This window comes from Orcinus orca, chromosome 18, assembly GCF_937001465.1.
Source record: "Orcinus orca chromosome 18, mOrcOrc1.1, whole genome shotgun sequence".
Taxonomy (NCBI): domain Eukaryota; kingdom Metazoa; phylum Chordata; class Mammalia; order Artiodactyla; family Delphinidae; genus Orcinus; species Orcinus orca.
In genome coordinates this window covers 40,622,146-40,643,046 of record NC_064576.1, presented here as the reverse complement: position 1 = coordinate 40,643,046, position 20,901 = coordinate 40,622,146, and the positions used below count along the sequence as shown (strand labels likewise).

At 37.6% G+C, this 20,901-nt stretch overlaps 1 protein-coding gene across 2 annotated transcripts in view; it reads left to right on the top strand.

Moving 5' to 3' along the window:
- The first annotated feature begins 8,503 nt into the window (after positions 1–8,503).
- Positions 8,504–20,901, top strand: part of PCDH9 (protocadherin 9) — a 976,450-nt gene continuing 964,052 nt past the window's right edge. For both annotated transcript variants that reach the window (XM_033409955.2, XM_004282152.4), the window contains exons 1-2: positions 8,504–9,054; positions 10,323–13,493. In XM_033409955.2, coding sequence (XP_033265846.1) covers positions 10,458–13,493 — 3,036 coding nt within the window. In that variant the 5' untranslated portion in view covers positions 8,504–9,054; positions 10,323–10,457. The remainder of the gene's footprint in view (positions 9,055–10,322; positions 13,494–20,901) is intronic.

Here is a 20,901-nt window from a genome sequence, read left to right as displayed (position 1 = left end):
AAGGGAGGTTTTCATCTCCTTTTTGAAGTAATTGCAGTTTTAATTTTTTGACTTGATGAACAACCCAAATAAGTCACAGATATGTCAGAGAATCTAGGGCAATCATATTTTGTCAGAGAACTTGAGAGTAGGGTAGATATTTTTTAAATTATGAAATGATAGAAATAATGATTTAAAAATCTGAAATTAACTTTTATACTGGATATATTACATACTAGTATAAAACCAATAAAAAATGTCTCATTAAGAATCTTACATTTTGAAAACAAAGATGGACAGAAATGGCCAAGATTAGGCCCAATGGTTGGTTTATAGATTTGCTGTGCCTTCTATAAAAATTGAAAATTTGTCACTAATGGTTGGAAGAGAGATTTGTTTTTTCCAGATTTCAATTAGTGTTCCAGAGACATAATTTATAACATATTTTGTCCATTTTTCTGAAGGTCATCGAATGAGCTCCAGTAATATTTTAACTCTTGGTTTGGCTATTAAGAGATGTAATTAGAAAAAAATTTGGTGAAACTAATCATAATATATAAAAATGCAAATGCTACACATCTGTTTTCCCCAACTTTGGCACTACAGCCAGTTTCAGCCAGATAATAATTTGGGTTGTGCCTGAGTGAGTGTGTGTGTGCGCGCGCGCGCCGCGCGTTGGGGCAAGTGGGGGAGGGGCATTTCTATGCATTGTGGACATCTGGCATCATCTCTGGCTTCTACCCCACTACAGGGTCTCCTAAGGTGTAAAATCACCTCAAGCTGAAAACCACTAATGCAAACATTTGATTGTTTTTCACTCTTCTTATTCTCCCTTACAATTATAACAAGTAAATCATGTTATCATAGTTCATATTTTAGTCCTTCATAGGATAAGTTAATCAGGAATAGAGTCAAGCAAAACTACCAAGTTGCTGTGGTTAGTTCTTATATTAGTTAGGACTCTTGGTTGCAAGTAATAGCTATTATTAAAGCTAATAGCTCTTAAGAAGCAGTGGTGGGGATATAATCGGACATCAACAATGAACTGGAATCAATTAATTAACTACCATAAGTGGTTCTCCATCTCTGGTTCCTTCTTTGCATCATCTTCATTTTTATAACTCTTTTCTCTCAATTTTCCTTTGGGTTTCTGGTCTATGTAATGAAAACTACTGTTTCTAATTACTCCTGAGTATACATCACTTCCTGTTCAGAAAGTTATTAGATTGATCTTGGAGTATCTCTGTTGTAGAACTAGGTTCTGCGATAAAGGGGTTCATTGGTCCATCTTGAATATAGTATCTTCATAAGCATAATCAAGTGTTGTCAAAATGGAATGCCAATTTCTGGCAGGGTAGGAGAAGTCCACACCATGTGGCTATAGCTGCTTTGCTTTTCATGTGTATGGAATATGGGGAAAATCATTTCAAAAAAGTAGGAAACCTTTGTGAGCTTGGGAGTCCACACATGTATTCTATCACCTCCTTGCTGACACCTCACGTACTCGTTCAGTGGCCTGGTACCCTCACATTGCTCAGTAAATGCCCAAAGTACTCCTGCTCTGTTTCATGCAGCCTGCCTTCCCCTAAAGGGGGCCAGGCTCCAAACAGCTTCTTCCTCACTCCCAGTGAGTTAAAGTAAAACAAAAATTTAGCTCAAGATATCTAATCTCTGTGGGGAAGAAAACAAACTAAATCAATTTAGTACATGAGTGATATGTAAATTTCTTGTGCCCCTGAACAGCACTTGTGTCAAAAGTATGCTTGGTAACAGAATTAATCCCTGCATAGTACAGTGGTAGATATAGAGCTTTTTCCAATGCTCTTTTTGTTTTGTTTTTCTGTGAGCCATGGCACTGTGTATCTAAAATGGCTTTTAGGTCCTTGCTACTTAAAATGTGGTCCACAGATCAAGAACATCAGAATGCCCTGGGAACATGATAGAAATGCAGGACCTCAGTATCCACCCCAGATCCAACATATCAGAACCTGCATTTTAATTTAGCAAGATCTCTGGGTAATTTGTATTCACATAAAATTTAAGAAACACAGAGCAGTTTAATTAATTGTTATTTGACACATGAGTAGAAGGCAACTTTAGTATACTACTTGGTTGATGATAATAAACTCAGTAAACATTCTGGAACAATATGAAGATTAGACACAACTAAATGCTAGTGTATTTATGTATATTATCAAGAACTTGCTACTGAGCCTTAGAACGATTGATTAATGTAATAAGCAAATTTTTTTAAAGTCTAAAATATAAAGGAGAGATATTGTGATGAGAATTATCAAAGTAGAAAGGACTCACAGTATAGTATTCCTCACTGCAAACAAACGAACCGTAAGAACCCTCAGCTGAATTATGCTTGAAATATAGCTATTTGAATATTTCTATGCTGAGTCTATAGGATGGTTTTTAAAATATAGTAGGGATTTTTAGGCATTTTTACATAGTGTGGTCTTTAAATTAGATTTTTGAATGAATTAATGAATAGATTTATGACACTAAATTTGTCCCATATGTGTTTTATAATCTTTTCATGTAATTCTCACTTTCCACTTTTTCCTACGAATTGTGGTGTTTACCTAAAGTGTTACCTGGTCTTTAGGATCTACTTATCTATTGTAATACACCAAAAAGTCAGCCTACTTCCATAGTGAGGGACAAATATTATTGGAAGATAGTTAATCTTTTGTTTCATTACTCTTCCAGTATAGCTGTTAACGACACTTGCATTGGTATAGTTGTTACTTTTAAAAACTAAACAATGAATTTGCAATTAGGCCTTAGATATACTGATATTGCACTCAAACATGGGTGCAATTCACTCCCCAAAATAAACACATTGCATAAATATCTTTGTGACATAAAGAAATGTTTATAATCATTTCGAAATTGTTTGGGGTATTTATTGCTTTTTCTTATATTTTACAAGTTATATTTTTCCAAGGAAAACTTTTCTAACTAGTCTTTCTTGTAAACTCCACGTATAATGTTTCTTGTAACATGCTATTTAAAAAAATAAATCTCTCTTATGATGACCCCATTCCATACAGCCAAGAAGTTTCTTTGAGGCTCTTTTAATCCATTCTAAAAATTCACCAATCTGTTTGAGGCTGACACACAGTCAATTCATAAGCATAGGCTTGAAAAGATGATGTGCATTTTAGGATCTTTTAAGGACTGTATTAGTGTGTACTGCAAAATAAGATTTTCATTTAAGAAAAAAACATTATTTTAAAGAATTATGTATATACACACACACACAAAAACACAATTTTTGTAAGCAGAGTGTTATTGACTTAAATCCCAAGCAAAGCATATCACTGTCTTGTAAAGGCTGAGCAAGCCCTATCTCCATTATTTGGGTGTCATCAGTGATATAGAGGCTGCAGGAGTCAAGGGAATATGCATGGTCTCCCTGACTCATCCTAATTCAGTTCAAGGGGGACTCTCGGTTGAATTTGGTCCCTGTGAGGAGACTATATGAGAAAAATGAGGCTTATCTATCCTGCCCTATATTAGTAAGTCTATTTATATGCACATTATGTAACAAATTGGGCTCCTAGAAGAATATTATGTGAGCTTATTATTTTTTTTAAAGAGGACAGGGAAAATAGGCATAAAAGAAACATATGCATGAAGAAATTGGGGGGAGGGGAACAAGGAATGAAAGTGACTAGAATGATGTTGTTTCAAGTGATATAAACTCCTATGTTTAACAACATATTCCTATGATAAGAAATAGTACTACTGAAAGAGAATTTTAAAATTTGTACTATATTTTAACTTAAAATAGTTCTAATATCTATGAAAAATAATTTCCCAATTATCTTTGGGCAAATGCATTTGTGCTTAAAACATGTTCTTATCTCAACATTTTTCTATCTCTATTTTTAGTGTAAATAGAGGTGCTTTCAAATAATGTGCATGCTATATTCGGACATTTATCATTTATGTAAATATGAATTGATCATACTTGATATTCTAATTGAACAAGTCTTACAAAAATAAATATCATACAAACACAAGAATAGGAAGTTTTGTATATTTCCCTTGAAATTACATGATTTTAAAATGATCAAATTATTTAAACTTATATTTATTCTCTCTTTACTATCATTAAACCAGTTTTTCATGTTTCCTAAGTGATTGCTTGAGCCCTACGTGTAATGGGGAAACCATTTGTTATGAGAGCTATGTCTATATGAAGTCTTAAACAACCAATAATGAAATCTGAAAATTCAATATTTTCTTTATTTATATAGTAATCATGATAAAATAGTGGCACTGGAAAATGTCAGTTTATATTGTAGTAACTGTTAGAGCTACAAACCTGACATCTATAATCAGTCAGTGATAAAAATATAGCAAATTGGGATAAATTTAGTTCAGTCATTCAAATAGAGTGAAGCTTCTTGTCACCTGCTTTCTTTGTCATTTGAATACCTTGGTCTAAGTTTTCCTTAAAAGAAAAGAAAAAAAAAAAAAAAAAGAAAGATGTTCAAAGAAAAGAGCCAATAGTAGAGCAAAAGAATGATTCAAGGAGCTTACTACACTTTGCCAGTTTGCAGCTTTAAAAGGTGTTAATTTTCTTTTTGTGGTGTTAAAATTCTGCATTGTCATTTTCTAAATAGTGGTAACACAAATAACCCTTAGCATTTTTCACACAATTCCCGCTCTACCCCCAGGAAATACAGTACAATAGTCTAGCCTCTTCCGCGAAATGGGGACAATAAAACCTGCTGTGACATAAAAGTCCCTGTGATTGATTGATTAATGTCGGTTAGCCACAAGAAAACATCTGGATTAAAGGAACTTTTGAAGTACAGGGCACAATAGAATTTTATTTTATTTTATTATTTTATTTTATTTTATTTTATTATTTTATTTTTACCTTTGATTGGAATATAGAACTAGTACATTAGAGTTGAAAATTTTAGTCTTGAAATCCTTGAGGAGGTCGTTTGATCATTCCAAATACCACAGTCTATGTCATTTATAGAAAATGTAACATGAAAAAGCTTTTATGATCTCTGTGTGAAATGTAATTTTAAAATGCTGAGTGGTAACTAGAAAATCATAGGTGAAAATCCAATTAACAAACTGAACTGCGTAGTAATTCAGGTTATTAAATGCCATTACATGGAAATTATTGTTTAAATATATAAACAACATTAAATTCTTGCAATATAAAATAATTTTACTAACTCGATATCTCTTTCTGTATAAATCTGTAATAGTATTTTAGTCTTCGCTTAGCTGGCCGAAGGTGACTTAGCTTCACAAGTATCCCATGACCTATATAACCGGCAGAGAACACGAAGGTAATTTTACTACAGCCTGGATGGCATAATTCTTAAAGTACTAATCAGGTACAACACAGGTGATAATTCCTTGCTGTAGAAAACATGCATTGACAAAGATGTATAAGGGTTAATTGAAGAGATCTAATCAGAAATGTAACATGTATATTGGAAGATGTGTACTGGAAATCATATAAATGAGAATCTAACATTTTATTAAATTCATGAAAGAAAAAGGTGATTAAAATTTAGCAAAAAAAAAAAAAATAGATGTTCCCCTACGAAAACTAAAACTAATGAATATTATCATTTCCCTAATTCATAATTATGCAGATATACCTTTTTAAAACAAAATTAGGAGAGGTGGATTGTGAGCAGCTCTCAATATGCAAATGTTTTATATTGTGGTTTGGGCAGAAGCCTCAAGTTAAGATAGCAGAGAGTTAGGAAAATGACCCTTCATATTTAATTTTCTTCCAGGAATATTAATAAGATCTCTAATAACAGTTCTCCTTCAGGAGTTTAGCAGTTGAAATATAATAGGGCAAACAAGCTTCAACTATTCTAGCTTTAAGAGGTAAAACTATTATGATTAAAGAATCCCACTAATTTATACATGCCAAATAAACACCCATAAGATGGAATGTAATGAAGTCAGTAGCTCTATTTCTATATTATACTCAATGGCCTTTGAAAGGAATCTACATGGGCTTCGTTTTGGGGCTTTGACCTGTGGTTTCTGTTAATTGAAGTCTCATGGTCATAATTTTTTATAATGTGATGATATTTTTCTCTTCCTTAACTTTCATCTGTGTTCATACTAAGATTTCATTTATGAGCATAGGATAATAATGGGTCCTGACTACAAGCAACTACCCCTTAGCAGACAGAAACAATTCCACTTAGTGATAATGTTAATTATGGCTAAGCTATGTGTTGTGACTTTGAAATGACTACGGTATGATTAGAATAAGAGTGTGAGATAACTGATGCTTACAAAATGAACTGGAAAGTGGCTGTGCTGCTATGTTTATTGTAAATGTATCAGAATGATGGTTCATTTACCATTTTAAACTAGTTCAGAGCATAAAATCTGTGGCAATTGGAAAAATGCACTAGCTTTAATTGTAGATTTTGTGAACGGCAAAATGATCATTCACTGTGGTAAAATAAAAGAATCTTCAACTCACTTGCATTATTGTATGAGGTAATATTTTTCTTTTGACTTTTTAGCTACTTAAGCAGTCCTTTTTGTTCTTAAATTTTGTATATTCTAATCATACAAAATACTACCATAAGAGTTATCTAGCCATTTAAAAACAGTATCAACCTATGGTCTGCTAGAAACCTGTTTTATATTTCACATAGAAGGGATTCATGTATTTTACAGTGGGCTTTGAGGCACTGCACTTTTACTGTGTATATTCACCTGAGGAAAAGTCCGAAAAAAATCCTTACATTTCCATAGATGTGGAAAAATTGCAATGTCAAATGAATTGGTTAAATAATGGAATTATTTATACAATATCTAAGTTTGGTAGGTTTGCTTAGTGATTTTTTTTTACTTTTAAATATCTAAAAATAAGTGTTCATATTTAAAAAGGAAAGCCATTGTATTCAAAAACAAAAGGTGTTCCTGAACACGCCATCGCAGTGCATAACTACATGAAAGAGCCTTCAAGGCATCTTCAGCCCAATACAGAATGGGAAACACGGAGGTTTAAAATAGATGCCCTTTATCCTCCCTGTAAGTTAGAACAAGTTATTCAATCATGCATTAAGACCTTCTCAGACAACCTTTATAGGTCATGCAAAAAAAATATTATATTTTTTGTTCCAAGTGAACTGTTACTATTATTAATGCTTCTAACTTTACTCAGGCATCTGGCGTCGTAGGTACAACCCATAAAACAAACCTTCGTGGTTTACTGATTTTAAAAGATCAATCAAATATAGATAGTGCTTTCGGGGCCAATATTTAAGGAAAAAGGGTAATCCTTTCGAGAGTCATTCTATCCGGCTCTTGCATGAAAATGAGAAACGCGTGAGGATACTCGACGGAACAGGAGTCAGAGAAATGAATTGCACAGGGAAAGACAAGTACTACATGTCAAGTTGGAATCAGCAGAAAGTGTAAGAGGAAAGGAAACGTTCCACAGCTTGGGGAGCAGCTGGACAGGACTCCTTCCAGCCTCTCCCGAGCAAAGTTTGCAGTTAGGTGAGGTGAAGCGGCTTTTGCCGCAGCCGCACGTACGGGCGAGCTCGGGTTCACAGGTTCTGGGCGCGGCGGGAGCAGAAGTGCAAGGACAGCCTGGATCGGCCGCCGCGGCCCGTCCTGCTACTGGAGACAAGACTTCGCCCCGCTAAGCAGACTGGCCTAGGGCTGACTAGGGTGACTAGGGGATCCCAGAGGCTGTCATTTTCCCTTTCTCCCGGCAGCTTCCGTCACCCTGCACGTAAGGAGGGCTCAAATTAATTTTCTTTCCGGTCTTGATTGAGATTCGAATATCCTCCGTCCCGACCTTTCCTATCCGCCCTCTCTGCCCTTCTTGCCAATGTCCTCGCCAGCAAAAGCCTCTAGTTGCGGCACCGGGAATGTAGACCGTTTAACGCGCTCCGGGGATCTGCTGGGCCGTGCTCTCCTCCGAGGGCCGACAGTGAGTCTTGGACCCCGGGTGGACTCTCCCATCTGTGCATTTTGGTCCCTCCATTTAGCAAAGAGAAGTGTGGAACGTGCGCCGGCAGCTGAGCCGCCTCGGCATCCCCCAACCGCCCGCAACGGTGCCCGAGGCTGCCGGATCCCCGCCCGCACGCCCGGCCGGCCTCCCGCTCCCCCTGCTCGTGCGACCGCCGGGTCTCGGCCGCTCGCTGCCCTGTGCCGTCCGGAGCAGCCGCCAGCCCCTCAGCGCCCGTGAGAGCCGCGTCCGCGGGGGCCTGGGGAGCGTCGCCTTTTCCCTCCCGGGCCGGACCCTGCTGGGCATGCTCAGTGCACCTCCTGGAACCCGGCTCTCCCGGGGCCAGGATCGGGTCTCCGGGTTTTCGCGGCTGCCGAGGGGGGGATGGGGAGGAGAGGCTGGCAGATAGTCAGCGCCTTGTTCCACGCCCAGCTGCGGCCGCCCGCACCGCAAGATACGGGCCAATCAGGGGCCGGGGGAGGGGCTTAGGCCGTCACGCCCTCCCTCTGGGTTATTGAGAGTTCTATCAAGAAATTCAGTTCAGAGAGAGAAGGAGAGAGGGGCAAAGGAGAAGGGAGAGAGGGAGAGCGTGCCAGACAGGAAGGAGCGCCCTAGAGTCTCCGAAGCACGAAAGAGATAACCAATTAGGAATTTTCGGGCACTGTCACCCACCCCGAGAGCAGCCAGAGACTCACCATCACCCCAACTCTGACGTTTCCTACAAGAAGTTAGAGACTTAAGCAGTATTGACATCGGAGGGAAATGGTATGTTTGATGCTGTGGAAAATACCCCCGAGCTGAAGAAGTGCAACTGGATGTTGTGTGTGCGTTAAATACCAGAAGAGCTCAGACCCCGTGGGTAATAGAGACGAAATGTGGAGAGAATGACTAACGACAAATCTGTGAATTTGTTCTCTGGAGTTGCTAATTTGCCAGCCCGAAGCAACACATTTTACAAGGAGGAAACGTTTTGCTGCTTCTGATTTCTCCCCAAACTGGTGCTACCAGACGCATGGCTTTCTATATGTTGGAACAGCTCATTTCTAACTGCAGCATACCGGGAAAGGGGAAAGGTTGAGGCAACTAACGTAAGTGTAAAGTTTCGCATGCACAATTGTAAATTTTGTGTTTAGATATGTCCTCGGTGTAGACGAGGGATGTTTGTAGTTGGGTAGACTGTTGGGGCAGAGCTCACCTACTAGGCTGTATCTGCATCCCTACCTGCATCACTCTGCCGGAACTAATCGCGGGCATCAGCTACCGTGCAGCCTAATGCCGAGAAGATTAGAGCCTGGGTACTGACCAGTTCTACTCAAGTAGGTAGCTGTCTGGAGCCTTGCACCCGTTTAAATTGCAGTTAGGAGGGCATCTAAGCAGAAGGCTTTTTACCTGCGTTATTGAGTTGCAGTATTTACGTGTGGCCGATGTTACTAATACTACAACCGGAGATCGGGGTTAAGAAACTGCGTTTTTTTCCCCTCTTTTATGCTCAGTAGAAAATATTGTGCTGTTACATGGAAATGTTAGCTGCGTTTCACTTATATCTTGGCACTCTCTTCCACCTCTAGGATAAGGAATCTTATGTTATTATATATATTCTAAAAGTTTTAATGTGTTTCTTAATTCTAATGGTGATAATTTGGCAACATGGAGAAATGAGAGCAAGGTCTGGGTAAGAAACTGAAGGTCTTGGTATTGTGCTTTTAGGCAATGAGGTTATACAGTGGCCAGAGACTTGCTTCTGTCGCTGCAGCAGCATGTCCGGATGCTTGCTTCCCAGTAAAATTGTATTTAGAAGGCAGTTGAAGAACTGGGAGGAAAGAAAAAAGATAGTCTTTTTAGAAGAAAGAGATGACTCAGTGTGGCAGAGAAGAAAACGCATCACGTATGACATGTGAGAAAGCAATTAGCAGGAACCATAGCTAAGTTAGTGTTTTTCACTGGCTCCCCAAAAAACTAAGGGAGGTCGGTTAGAAGCCAGGAGGCGGGTAAGCCGGGGGGAGGGGGGGTGTGAATGGGAGGAGATGGGGGGTGGGGGCGTGGTGGTGGTGGTGGAGGGGAAGAGGAGAACAAGAACGCATGTTTTGAATTAAACAGTATCCTGAAAACAGTGTGGGTGAATACAGGTAAAAATAGCAGCTGTCTTTAATTCAAAAGTAGATAATTTCATTTTCTCTGGGCAAATGCAACAAGCCTGGGATATTTAGTATTTTTATCCACAGAGTTAAGTTGCAAACAGTGGCAGAACAAACTGCCATGTTTACTAATATGCAGTGGGAAAATGTGTTGTGATATTTCGTGACTGTGTGCTTTTGTTTACTGAAGAATAATATTGTCTATATGATTGTGTTGACAGTGGCTGTCTCCAAATAAGTCATGAGATGTAATGCATCCTCCAGCCCATGCACGCTTCCTCTTGCAATTTGTGCATCATTCCTCAGTGGAAACCTTTAAACCCTAAAACCCAGGAAAAGAAAATAAATACATTATCATGGACCTGAGGGATTTTTACCTGTTGGCTGCTCTGATTGCCTGTTTAAGGCTGGATTCTGCAATAGCTCAAGAACTTATTTACACTATTAGAGAGGAATTGCCTGAAAATGTGCCCATAGGAAACATACCAAAGGATCTGAACATTTCTCACATCAATGCTGCCACAGGGACCAGCGCTAGCCTTGTCTACAGACTGGTTTCTAAAGCTGGGGATGCCCCTTTGGTGAAAGTATCCAGTAGCACTGGCGAAATTTTCACGACCTCCAATAGAATAGACAGAGAAAAACTCTGTGCTGGAGCCTCTTATGATGAGGAGAATGAGTGTTTCTTTGAACTTGAGGTGGTGATCCTCCCCAATGATTTTTTCAGGCTGATCAAAATTAAAATAATTGTCAAGGATACCAATGATAATGCCCCCATGTTTCCATCTCCTGTCATCAATATTTCCATCCCAGAAAACACTTTAATCAACAGCCGCTTTCCAATTCCATCAGCAACAGATCCTGACACAGGCTTCAATGGTGTACAGCATTATGAATTGTTAAATGGGCAGAGTGTTTTTGGACTGGATATCGTGGAAACTCCGGAAGGAGAGAAGTGGCCACAATTGATTGTTCAGCAAAACTTGGACAGAGAACAGAAAGATACCTATGTGATGAAAATCAAAGTAGAGGATGGAGGCACTCCACAGAAATCCAGCACAGCCATACTGCAGATCACAGTAAGTGATGTAAATGACAACAGGCCAGTGTTTAAAGAGGGTCAAGTGGAGGTGCACATTCCAGAGAATGCTCCCGTAGGCACCTCTGTAATTCAGCTCCATGCCACTGATGCAGATATAGGCAGTAATGCTGAAATCCGGTACATTTTTGGTGCCCAGGTCGCCCCTGCAACCAAAAGACTCTTTGCTTTAAATAATACTACTGGGTTGATTACAGTTCAGAGGTCCTTAGATCGAGAGGAGACAGCCATTCACAAAGTGACAGTGCTGGCCAGTGATGGCAGCTCCACTCCCGCTCGAGCAACGGTTACCATCAATGTTACTGATGTAAATGATAACCCTCCAAACATAGACCTCAGGTACATTATAAGTCCCATCAATGGCACAGTGTATTTGTCTGAGAAAGATCCTGTCAATACAAAGATCGCCCTAATTACAGTTTCAGATAAGGACACAGATGTGAATGGCAAAGTGATCTGTTTTATTGAAAGAGAGGTCCCGTTTCATTTGAAGGCAGTATACGACAACCAATATTTGTTAGAGACCTCCTCTTTGTTGGACTATGAGGGCACCAAAGAATTCAGCTTTAAAATTGTTGCCTCTGATTCTGGGAAGCCCAGTTTAAATCAGACTGCTCTGGTAAGGGTTAAGCTTGAGGACGAAAATGACAACCCACCAATTTTCAACCAGCCTGTAATTGAGCTGTCAGTTTCTGAAAACAACCGACGTGGGTTGTACTTAACAACTATTAGTGCCACAGATGAAGACAGTGGGAAAAATGCAGATATTGTTTATCAGCTTGGACCGAATGCCTCCTTCTTTGATCTGGACCGAAAGACAGGAGTTTTGACAGCCTCCAGAGTCTTTGACAGAGAAGAACAAGAAAGATTCATTTTTACAGTAACTGCCAGGGACAATGGGACCCCTCCCCTCCAAAGCCAAGCGGCTGTGATAGTTACTGTTCTGGATGAGAATGACAATAGCCCCAAGTTTACTCATAATCATTTTCAATTTTTTGTGTCTGAGAATCTGCCAAAGTATAGTACCGTGGGGGTAATCACAGTGACAGATGCAGATGCTGGAGAGAATAAAGCTGTGACTCTTTCCATTTTAAATGACAATGATAATTTTGTGTTGGATCCCTATTCTGGAGTCATAAAGTCAAATGTCTCATTTGACAGAGAGCAGCAGAGTTCCTACACTTTCGATGTCAAAGCCACTGATGGGGGACAACCACCCCGTTCCTCTACTGCAAAAGTAACTATAAATGTCATGGATGTCAATGACAATAGTCCAGTTGTCATTTCGCCACCTTCTAATACTTCTTTTAAGTTGGTGCCTCTCTCAGCCATTCCTGGCTCCGTGATAGCAGAAGTTTTTGCAGTGGATATTGACACTGGGATGAATGCTGAACTTAAGTATACAATTGTGAGTGGGAACAACAAAGGCCTGTTTCGGATTGATCCAGTAACAGGTAACATCACTCTGGAAGAAAAACCAGCACCTACTGATGTGGGCTTGCACCGATTGGTGGTCAACATAAGTGACCTGGGATACCCTAAGTCTCTGCACACACTTGTGCTTGTTTTTCTTTATGTTAATGACACTGCTGGCAATGCCTCCTATATCTATGACTTGATTCGCAGGACTATGGAGACCCCATTGGACAGGAACATAGGTGATAGCAGCCAACCCTATCAAAACGAGGACTATCTCACCATCATGATTGCCATTGTCGCAGGTGCCATGGTGGTCATCGTCGTGATCTTCGTCACCGTTCTGGTGCGCTGTCGCCATGCATCAAGATTCAAAGCGGCTCAGAGGAGCAAGCAAGGTGCCGAATGGATGTCCCCCAACCAGGAGAACAAACAAAACAAGAAAAAGAAAAGGAAGAAAAGAAAGTCTCCCAAGAGCTCTCTTTTGAACTTTGTTACCATCGAAGAGTCCAAACCCGATGATGCAGTTCACGAACCCATCAATGGGACAATAAGCCTGCCGGCTGAGCTGGAAGAGCAAAGCATAGGTAGATTTGACTGGGGTCCGGCACCTCCAACCACCTTCAAGCCGAACAGCCCTGACCTGGCCAAGCACTACAAATCCGCTTCTCCACAGCCCGCTTTCCATCTTAAACCAGACACTCCGGTTTCTGTGAAAAAGCATCACGTGATTCAGGAGCTCCCGTTGGACAACACCTTTGTCGGGGGTTGTGACACCCTTTCCAAACGCTCTTCCACTAGTTCAGATCACTTCAGTGCCTCAGAGTGCAGTTCCCAAGGAGGCTTCAAGACAAAGGGCCCCTTACACACCAGACAGGTAAATGAGCACTTTTACTGGTCTATAAGTACTGCATACAAGTGCCCAGTCAACCAGTATTAACGTGCCAGTGTGTCTCTTGTTTTGGTCTAACTTTAGCTTAGTTATAAAGAGGGGAAAAAAAACTTGACCCCTTTTCTATTCCTCTGGGGCTCAGTCAATAATTTTTAGAACAGCTTTGAAATTTCTGAGTTCTGAGAATTATTTAAACTCCCAGTTTCCTTCAAATGGCAAAAGATGAAAAGAGGAAATTATTCCAAAATGTCCCAAGATAACATTTGCTGAAGAATAAAACCTGTCCTGATAGGCCAAATTCTGCTCCTGGGGTTTCCAAATTGACTGCTTCAAGATTTTCACATTACCATTTGATCTCAAAAGTCACCTTCAAATCTCAAGTTTTAAATGATGTTTGAAGGTGTGACTATAATTATGTTACAGCTGTGGTTGCTAAAGGGGTTAATTTTTTTTTAGTCTCTAAAAAAGATAGTAGAATATTAAATGTATATCAGCTGTGAAGCACATGATTGTTGATAGATTGCGACTAAGCCATATAGGAAGTCTTCTCTTTAATTTCAGATGATTTTATTGTAATATAGTAAATTGGGGGTTGAATAGAAAGATTTGCAGATTGTCCACAATGGCCAAAGTACTCTTTCAAAAAAAAAAAAAAGAAAAGAAAAGAAGAAGGAATACTTTCTCCCTAATAGAACTGGTTTATACAGAAAAGAATGAATCCATTGTAAATATTCTCTCATCTTAGTAATGCATAAGTGATCTGTCTTAACTCATTTTAAACTGTGAAATATGCCATATGAAGAGGGATTAAGAGGCTGAGAAACTCATATTTCAACCAAATCCAGAATTAGTTTTTCTTAGGTCTAATAATTCCTTGTTAATAAAGATTTAAATGCAGCGCTGTCTAATTTATTTCACTGGTGCTTGTCTGTTGCCATGAAATTTGAGTGTCAATAATAGCCTGTAGATGGCACTAGGGTAGCATGTCCCTTGTGCTGGCCAGCTGCCAATCCCACAGTAGCAAGGAAAGGGAGAGGGAAAGATCAAGCTGGTACTATGGCCAAAGATACCTTTTATTTAATGATAGTTGCTCTGGAGCAACTAGCATGTCAGTTCATTTGCTTGCTCTTTTGTGATCAGCTTTCACACACCAACTTTCTAGGATTTTGTAATCCAAGTTCTTTGTTGGTATTGAGTCCACCTATGGTGATGACCCATCTGAATTTGTTAAAAATAAGGAACATACAGATTTTAGAGAATCAAGTAAAGCAAGATAAATTTTCAGGATAGTATTGACAGTCATTGCTTAGTATTTGAAAAGTCAAGAGTTTTTCTTTTTTTCCTGTGGTGGTGGGACTGGTGAGAATGGTCTATTGAAACTCTGTCTCTCACCATCCAATGTTTGTTGCTCTGCAGTGACTTTAAGGTTTCATGGTAGTAAGATATTTATTAAAATCATTTTGGCAGTGAATCACAGAGATTCGTTCAGAACATTAAGTATAACGCCTATCATTTTACAACTAAAATCTACATTTCTTAAAAGATTAAATATCTACAGCATTTAGAAAGTACAAGAGCTTGAATGCACAGGATGAAAGGAATTAAAATAAGTCAGTTTGGAGGTTCTAGAGGAGAATTCGGAAGTTACTGGATATACATAGAATTTGGAATGAGTTATTTTCATGTTAACTTCATGAGCTTTTTAAAAGAGGTTTGATGTTTTAAAGTTAAGAAAATATCTGAGTTTAGTAGAGGTTTATAAATGTTGGTAAATAGTTAATCATGATGATAAAAGTAACTTTTGAAACTAAGTGGATTTAAATATAAAGTTGCTATTTTAATGAAAAGAAAACATGGCTTTTTATTATTTGCTTTTAATGGGAAAGTCACTCAAAATACTGATGATATTTTATGATTTGCATAATATCTTGAAAAATATAACACGATTTAAAACTTTTCATATAAAATCTGAAATTTGTTTTCCGAAGAAACATGCTGATATTATTCCCACGTCGTCATCTTTCTTTTCATATTATGTGTGGTGGGTATTATGAGCATTGATGTACAGACACACTTTTTCTGACTTCTTCCCCAAAGTTGAATCTATATATAGTACAGTTACATAAACGTTAAGTGCATTTCAGCAAAGTATGGGAAAGATCTTTTGTCGAGGCTTAGTCAGTCATAGGAAATTTGTTTGTATGATGTAATCTTTGAAATAAGATGCTGAGTAATTCTCTAACTGGAACTAAAGTGCATTTTAGACATTCCTTGAGACCATGTGTTACTATGCTGTTCTCCTTGTAGGCATTTCAATGTTCAAATGTAGCTATAATTCACTATTATGGTAAAGAGCTACTGAAATGGCTTTTCTTATTTACACCTTTTAGAAGTTTTCATGCTGAGAAAGAAAAATTGCAGTGTTGTAGAAAAGGAATACTTCTGGAAGTAAGGACAGGTGATGGTGATAGAAATGTGTACAATTTTACTATGAAAGAGGCATATTTTCTATGAATGAAGAACACACACATATATATATATACTATCCTTTAAATTATTTTTTCACTGAACTATATGGCTGTTATTAAAGATGTCCTAGTTAAGCTAAAAAGTAAAAATTCTTTTTTTTAGCTCCTTCACTTCAACTAGTGGCTTCACATAAATACAAAATGTGCTCCTGAAGCAACACAATTTTGAAAAAGTGGGGCTTATTACAACAAAAGCTTTCAAAGGAATTTATAAACTAAGGTATAATCTGTGAAGATTTTTAGTTGAGTGGGCAAAGATTGCTGTTAACAGAAACACATTTTCACTTTATGGTGCTAGTTGAAGTGAGTAAAATGCAAGATTCTTGAGCAAAGGATTAACAAACTTAAATATCATGAGTTTGTATTGTCTGTACAATGAAAACATAATGTCTGACATTTACACCATGAGTTTGGTTATAGTGCATTGATTCTTATTTTGTCTGACTTTTTTCCCCCTGCTGTTTCCCCTCATGTGTTATAAAACACTCATAAACCACGTTCCTCAACCACTCTACTTTACTAAACTTTCATTTTCCTTGAATATAACAAATCTGTCACTGAATCTTCCACAAATTATTTTTTATGAATTTTTGGAAGTATCCTTAGTATTCACAGATTGAATGAAATGTCCCTTTTTTAAAAAGCTAAATTATATCTTGATATTTTTTCATAAATAAACAAAGTTCACTGTTATAAGGTTGAGAAGATGACAACATTATCATTTCCAGTAGGGCTTTAAATGACAAAGCTCACTGGCATATTTTCTCTAAAAGGAAAATATCTCCTTAATAAGTATGATTTTTAAAATATAATATTAAGTTTTCAAATTTTAAGGTGTCTCAGAAGCATTTGGAATGTTTCTTAAATCATGAGTTGTTGGTCCCTAATCCCAGAGGTTAGGTTCAGTATCACTAGGGTCAAGCCTGAAAATTTGCATTGCTGACAAGATCCTAGGTGATACCGATGCTGCCAATCCAGGGACCACACTTTGAGACCCACTGCCTCAGCATATTGAGACAAGAAATGTCAGCCCCTTTCCCTTTCAGATTATCATTTCCAGAGGACCTGTTTTTGCATACTCCAACTCTCAGCTCTTATTGAAAGCAGTTTTATTGTAGCTGGAGGCTTTACAGTTAGCTGTTTATTGCTGTTTCCCAACCTGGTTGACAACATTTGGGGAATTAATTTTCTTGGCCCCATTGTGCTTTTTGCAGGGGTATAAATGAAAATGTTAAAGAATTTTAAAAGTGACCTATTTACACTTGACAACTTCTTACGGTAATAAAACAATTTGTAATAGTTGTACTGTGAGTTTGGTTCGGGGTAAACAGTTACGTTTAATTTTCTAAATGAAATGCTTATTTTAGAGCTTAAACATCCTTACTTTAACTTTTCACAATCTAGAGTATTTGCTCATATATACATTTGTGTATATATTGAAGAAATTATATATTGAAAATGTGTTTGCATGCCATACTCAAGTGTATACATATACTTTTACAGCATAAAGGGAATTATTTTATTCCCAATCATTCAGAGATACTATATTACTTTTATGATTACTTCTCATTTTTGAGACTCCCACTGCAGCTGTTACTGAAATGCTGTTATGTCATGCAAAATGCACAAGATAGTCATAGAATTTCTATTTAGAACAGTAAGAAAGAAAAATGAAATTGAAAGTGAAGGGAGCAAATGTTAACTAATGTGAAGCTAGCAAAAACTTTAAGATATTTTAAACTGTTAAATTTTGCAGTATACTGTGAGGGATGAACATAGGTGGCATATGGAAAAAAATTGCTCCTCAAGATGCAAATTATATTTAAAATGTTATCAGTTGTGATTTTTGTTTCTACTCCTTTGCTAAGTGATCTATGTCATGAAATTAGTAGATACCCAGACCCCTTGGATATTCATTCAGGAATTTGAAATGAGCGTGGGCCATCCATTCAGCCTGGCTACCTTTCCTCTTGGTTTTGTGAGACAAATATTTTATATATTTTTTCAGTTTGATACACCTAAGGTATAAAATCGAAGTTACATTTTAGCCTTTGTTGCTAATAACCTTAAGGAGAATAAAAGTAAAAAGTTACCACTGTATTGGGCATGGACATGTCTACTGATTACTGAACATTTGTTAACATAGAGAAAATAATTTCAGTAGTTAAACTATTCTATTATCTTATTTTTTTTTTAATTTTGTTGCAATGAATTCTATATATATGCAACACCATAAACTGATGTTCCCTTAGCTTCAGATTAGTCATCCTCATGTTGTCACAGAACAGGCTTTGGCATCATTAAAATTACCTTGTAAATATTGTACTTATACTAATGTGTTATATTCTTATGGTGTATGCATAGTCTTGTTAGTTAAATATTTCAAGCTAAAATTTATCTTCTCATAATAGTACAAATTAAAATATAATACATGAAATAGTAAAACAGAATTTGGACTTAATACAAAAGCTCAGATCTAAAATCAGATTTCCTCATAACCAGTTTTGAATTATTTGACTCTTAAAGTTTCATTTTCTTATTGACATATAGGAGATGTATGTAAGTTACACCCAAAATATTAGAAATGACATCTTCATGAATTATTTTTCACATTACATTATTTTACATGACAGTACTGAGATAGGAAAATAAAACCTTTAAATTATCTTCTTATAAGCTCTGTTTTCACAATTATTTTTAATATGTTATTTAGATTGTTCGATTTCTAAATTTTGCGGGTTGGGAGTGGGGTAATGCAGAAATCCACCAAATGGGAAAAGCTATAGTGCTTGTGTTGGTCCAGCAGTACCAGATTGAGTGTTTGCAGAATTTGAGACCATGTCAACTGCATGGCTCATCTTTAGTACTTTCTCAGTTTGATTTTGTCAGAGTTGAGCTCTTAGCTTGCATGCAGTTAAAACAGGCAAAAAGACAACTGTGGATTGTTTACCACTTTCACTTAAAATCCTTGCAGTAAGTTTTCTCTGAATTTAGTCTGGTGTTTTCTTGAAGGGGACCCTCTGTTGAAACTATAAATTTGTCTCGGTAATATTAACACATCAGTTAATATCATATATTTCATGTAGTTTGGAAACTAAGCAAGAATTGTTTTATGTGTATTTTTAAGTTTTTGCTTTCCTGACAGCTGATTTTATGTTTAATATATTTCTCAGAATTTATTACATACCAGAGCCCTAAAATTTATATCAAGTTTGTTGAAATATGACACTAATCACAGACCAGGTATTCGTGAAAATTCAAGAATGCAAGTCAACAAGGGGCTCGCTTTAAAGTTGTAAGTATCTAGAGGCATAGGAGTCATGTTCAATAAGTAATAATGCTAATGTGTTATGGCCTTTTTAAAGGTTAGCTCCCCTAAAATTTATATCGGATCACAAAAGCAAATCCAAATGTAGAAATATGACGTCTCAATTACAAAAAGAAATATACTTCACTGTTTAAGATTTCATGAGTTATTTCAGATAGCTGTTAAATCTGTCCAACATTTCATTGGAAAGGAACACATGCTTTTTGCCTTTGTTTGATACAAACCTATTGGGCTGTCAGCCATCAGAAATATAGAACAAGAAAGATATATTACCATGATTGACATTTTGGTTTTGATTTATATTCTTTTTTTCCCTAAGTCAAGATTCATTAAAATGTGAAGTTCATAAATAAGTTCTACCCATTCCTTAACAGTAAAGAATGATGGCAGGAATAAACTGGGAAAACAACCCATACGTAATCTCTCTCACTCATATTGTTGTCCTATAGGCAGTTTGTTGCCTATAGAAAAGAATAGTGGCAGAATTGGAATTTTCTGAGCCATAATATATAACTTTAAAGCATTCAGAACTTGAAGTCATTCATTAAGGATTTGTTTTTACATACTTATCCATTATTTAAATGGCATGTGAAAATATTTCCCCCCTATCTTTATTGGTTTGATTGATTACAGTGCTATACACACACATCACATTTAAAATGATGGACTTAGGACCACCTGTATAGCTGGGAGTGGTGAAGATACATGTACAGGCAAGATCTGTGAAGCACATTTGATTGATTCTTTCTAGTCATTTTACACTAATTATCCCGGAATTCCTTGAGAAAATATATGAAATTAACTTATCTGTTATTGAAAGGAGTATACTATAGCCTCACCACTCATTAATTTATGTAGATGTTGGGGGCTTCCCTGGTGGTGCAGTGATTAAGAATCCGCCTGCCAATGCAGGGGACACGGATTTGAGCCCTGGTCCAGGAGGATCCCACATGCCGTGGAGCAACTAGGTCTGTGTGCCACAGCTGCTGAGCCTGCGCTCTAGAGCCCGCACGCCTAGATCCCGTGCTCTAGAGCCCACACGCCTAGATCCCGTGCTCTAGAGCCCACACGCCTAGAGCCCGTGCTCTAGAGCCCGCACGCCTAGAGCCCGTGCTCCGCAACAGGAGAAGCCACTGCAATGAGAAGCCCGTGCACCGCAGCAAAGAGTAGCCCCCGCTCGCCTCAACTAGAGAAAAGCCTGGGTGCAGCAACGAAGACCCAGTGTAGCCAAAAATAAAATAAATATTTAAAAAAAAAAAAAACACCATTCACTTTACAGCAGTACACCATATATACTCAATAAATATTTGTTAATAAAAAAAATATGTAGATGTTTAATTATGTAGGCTGCAGGAAGGAATGGAAATTTGTTCAGTTTTACCATGTTTGTATAATATCTTGTATTTTAACATTCTTCCTTAGTTTGTCTTTCTATCTGACCATCTCTACATTTTGGTATTATGCAGCTTTGTTAATATCCAGGCTCTGGCCTTTTTCAGTCTGTTAGCAGTTAAGAAATACTCTAATCCCTTCCAGG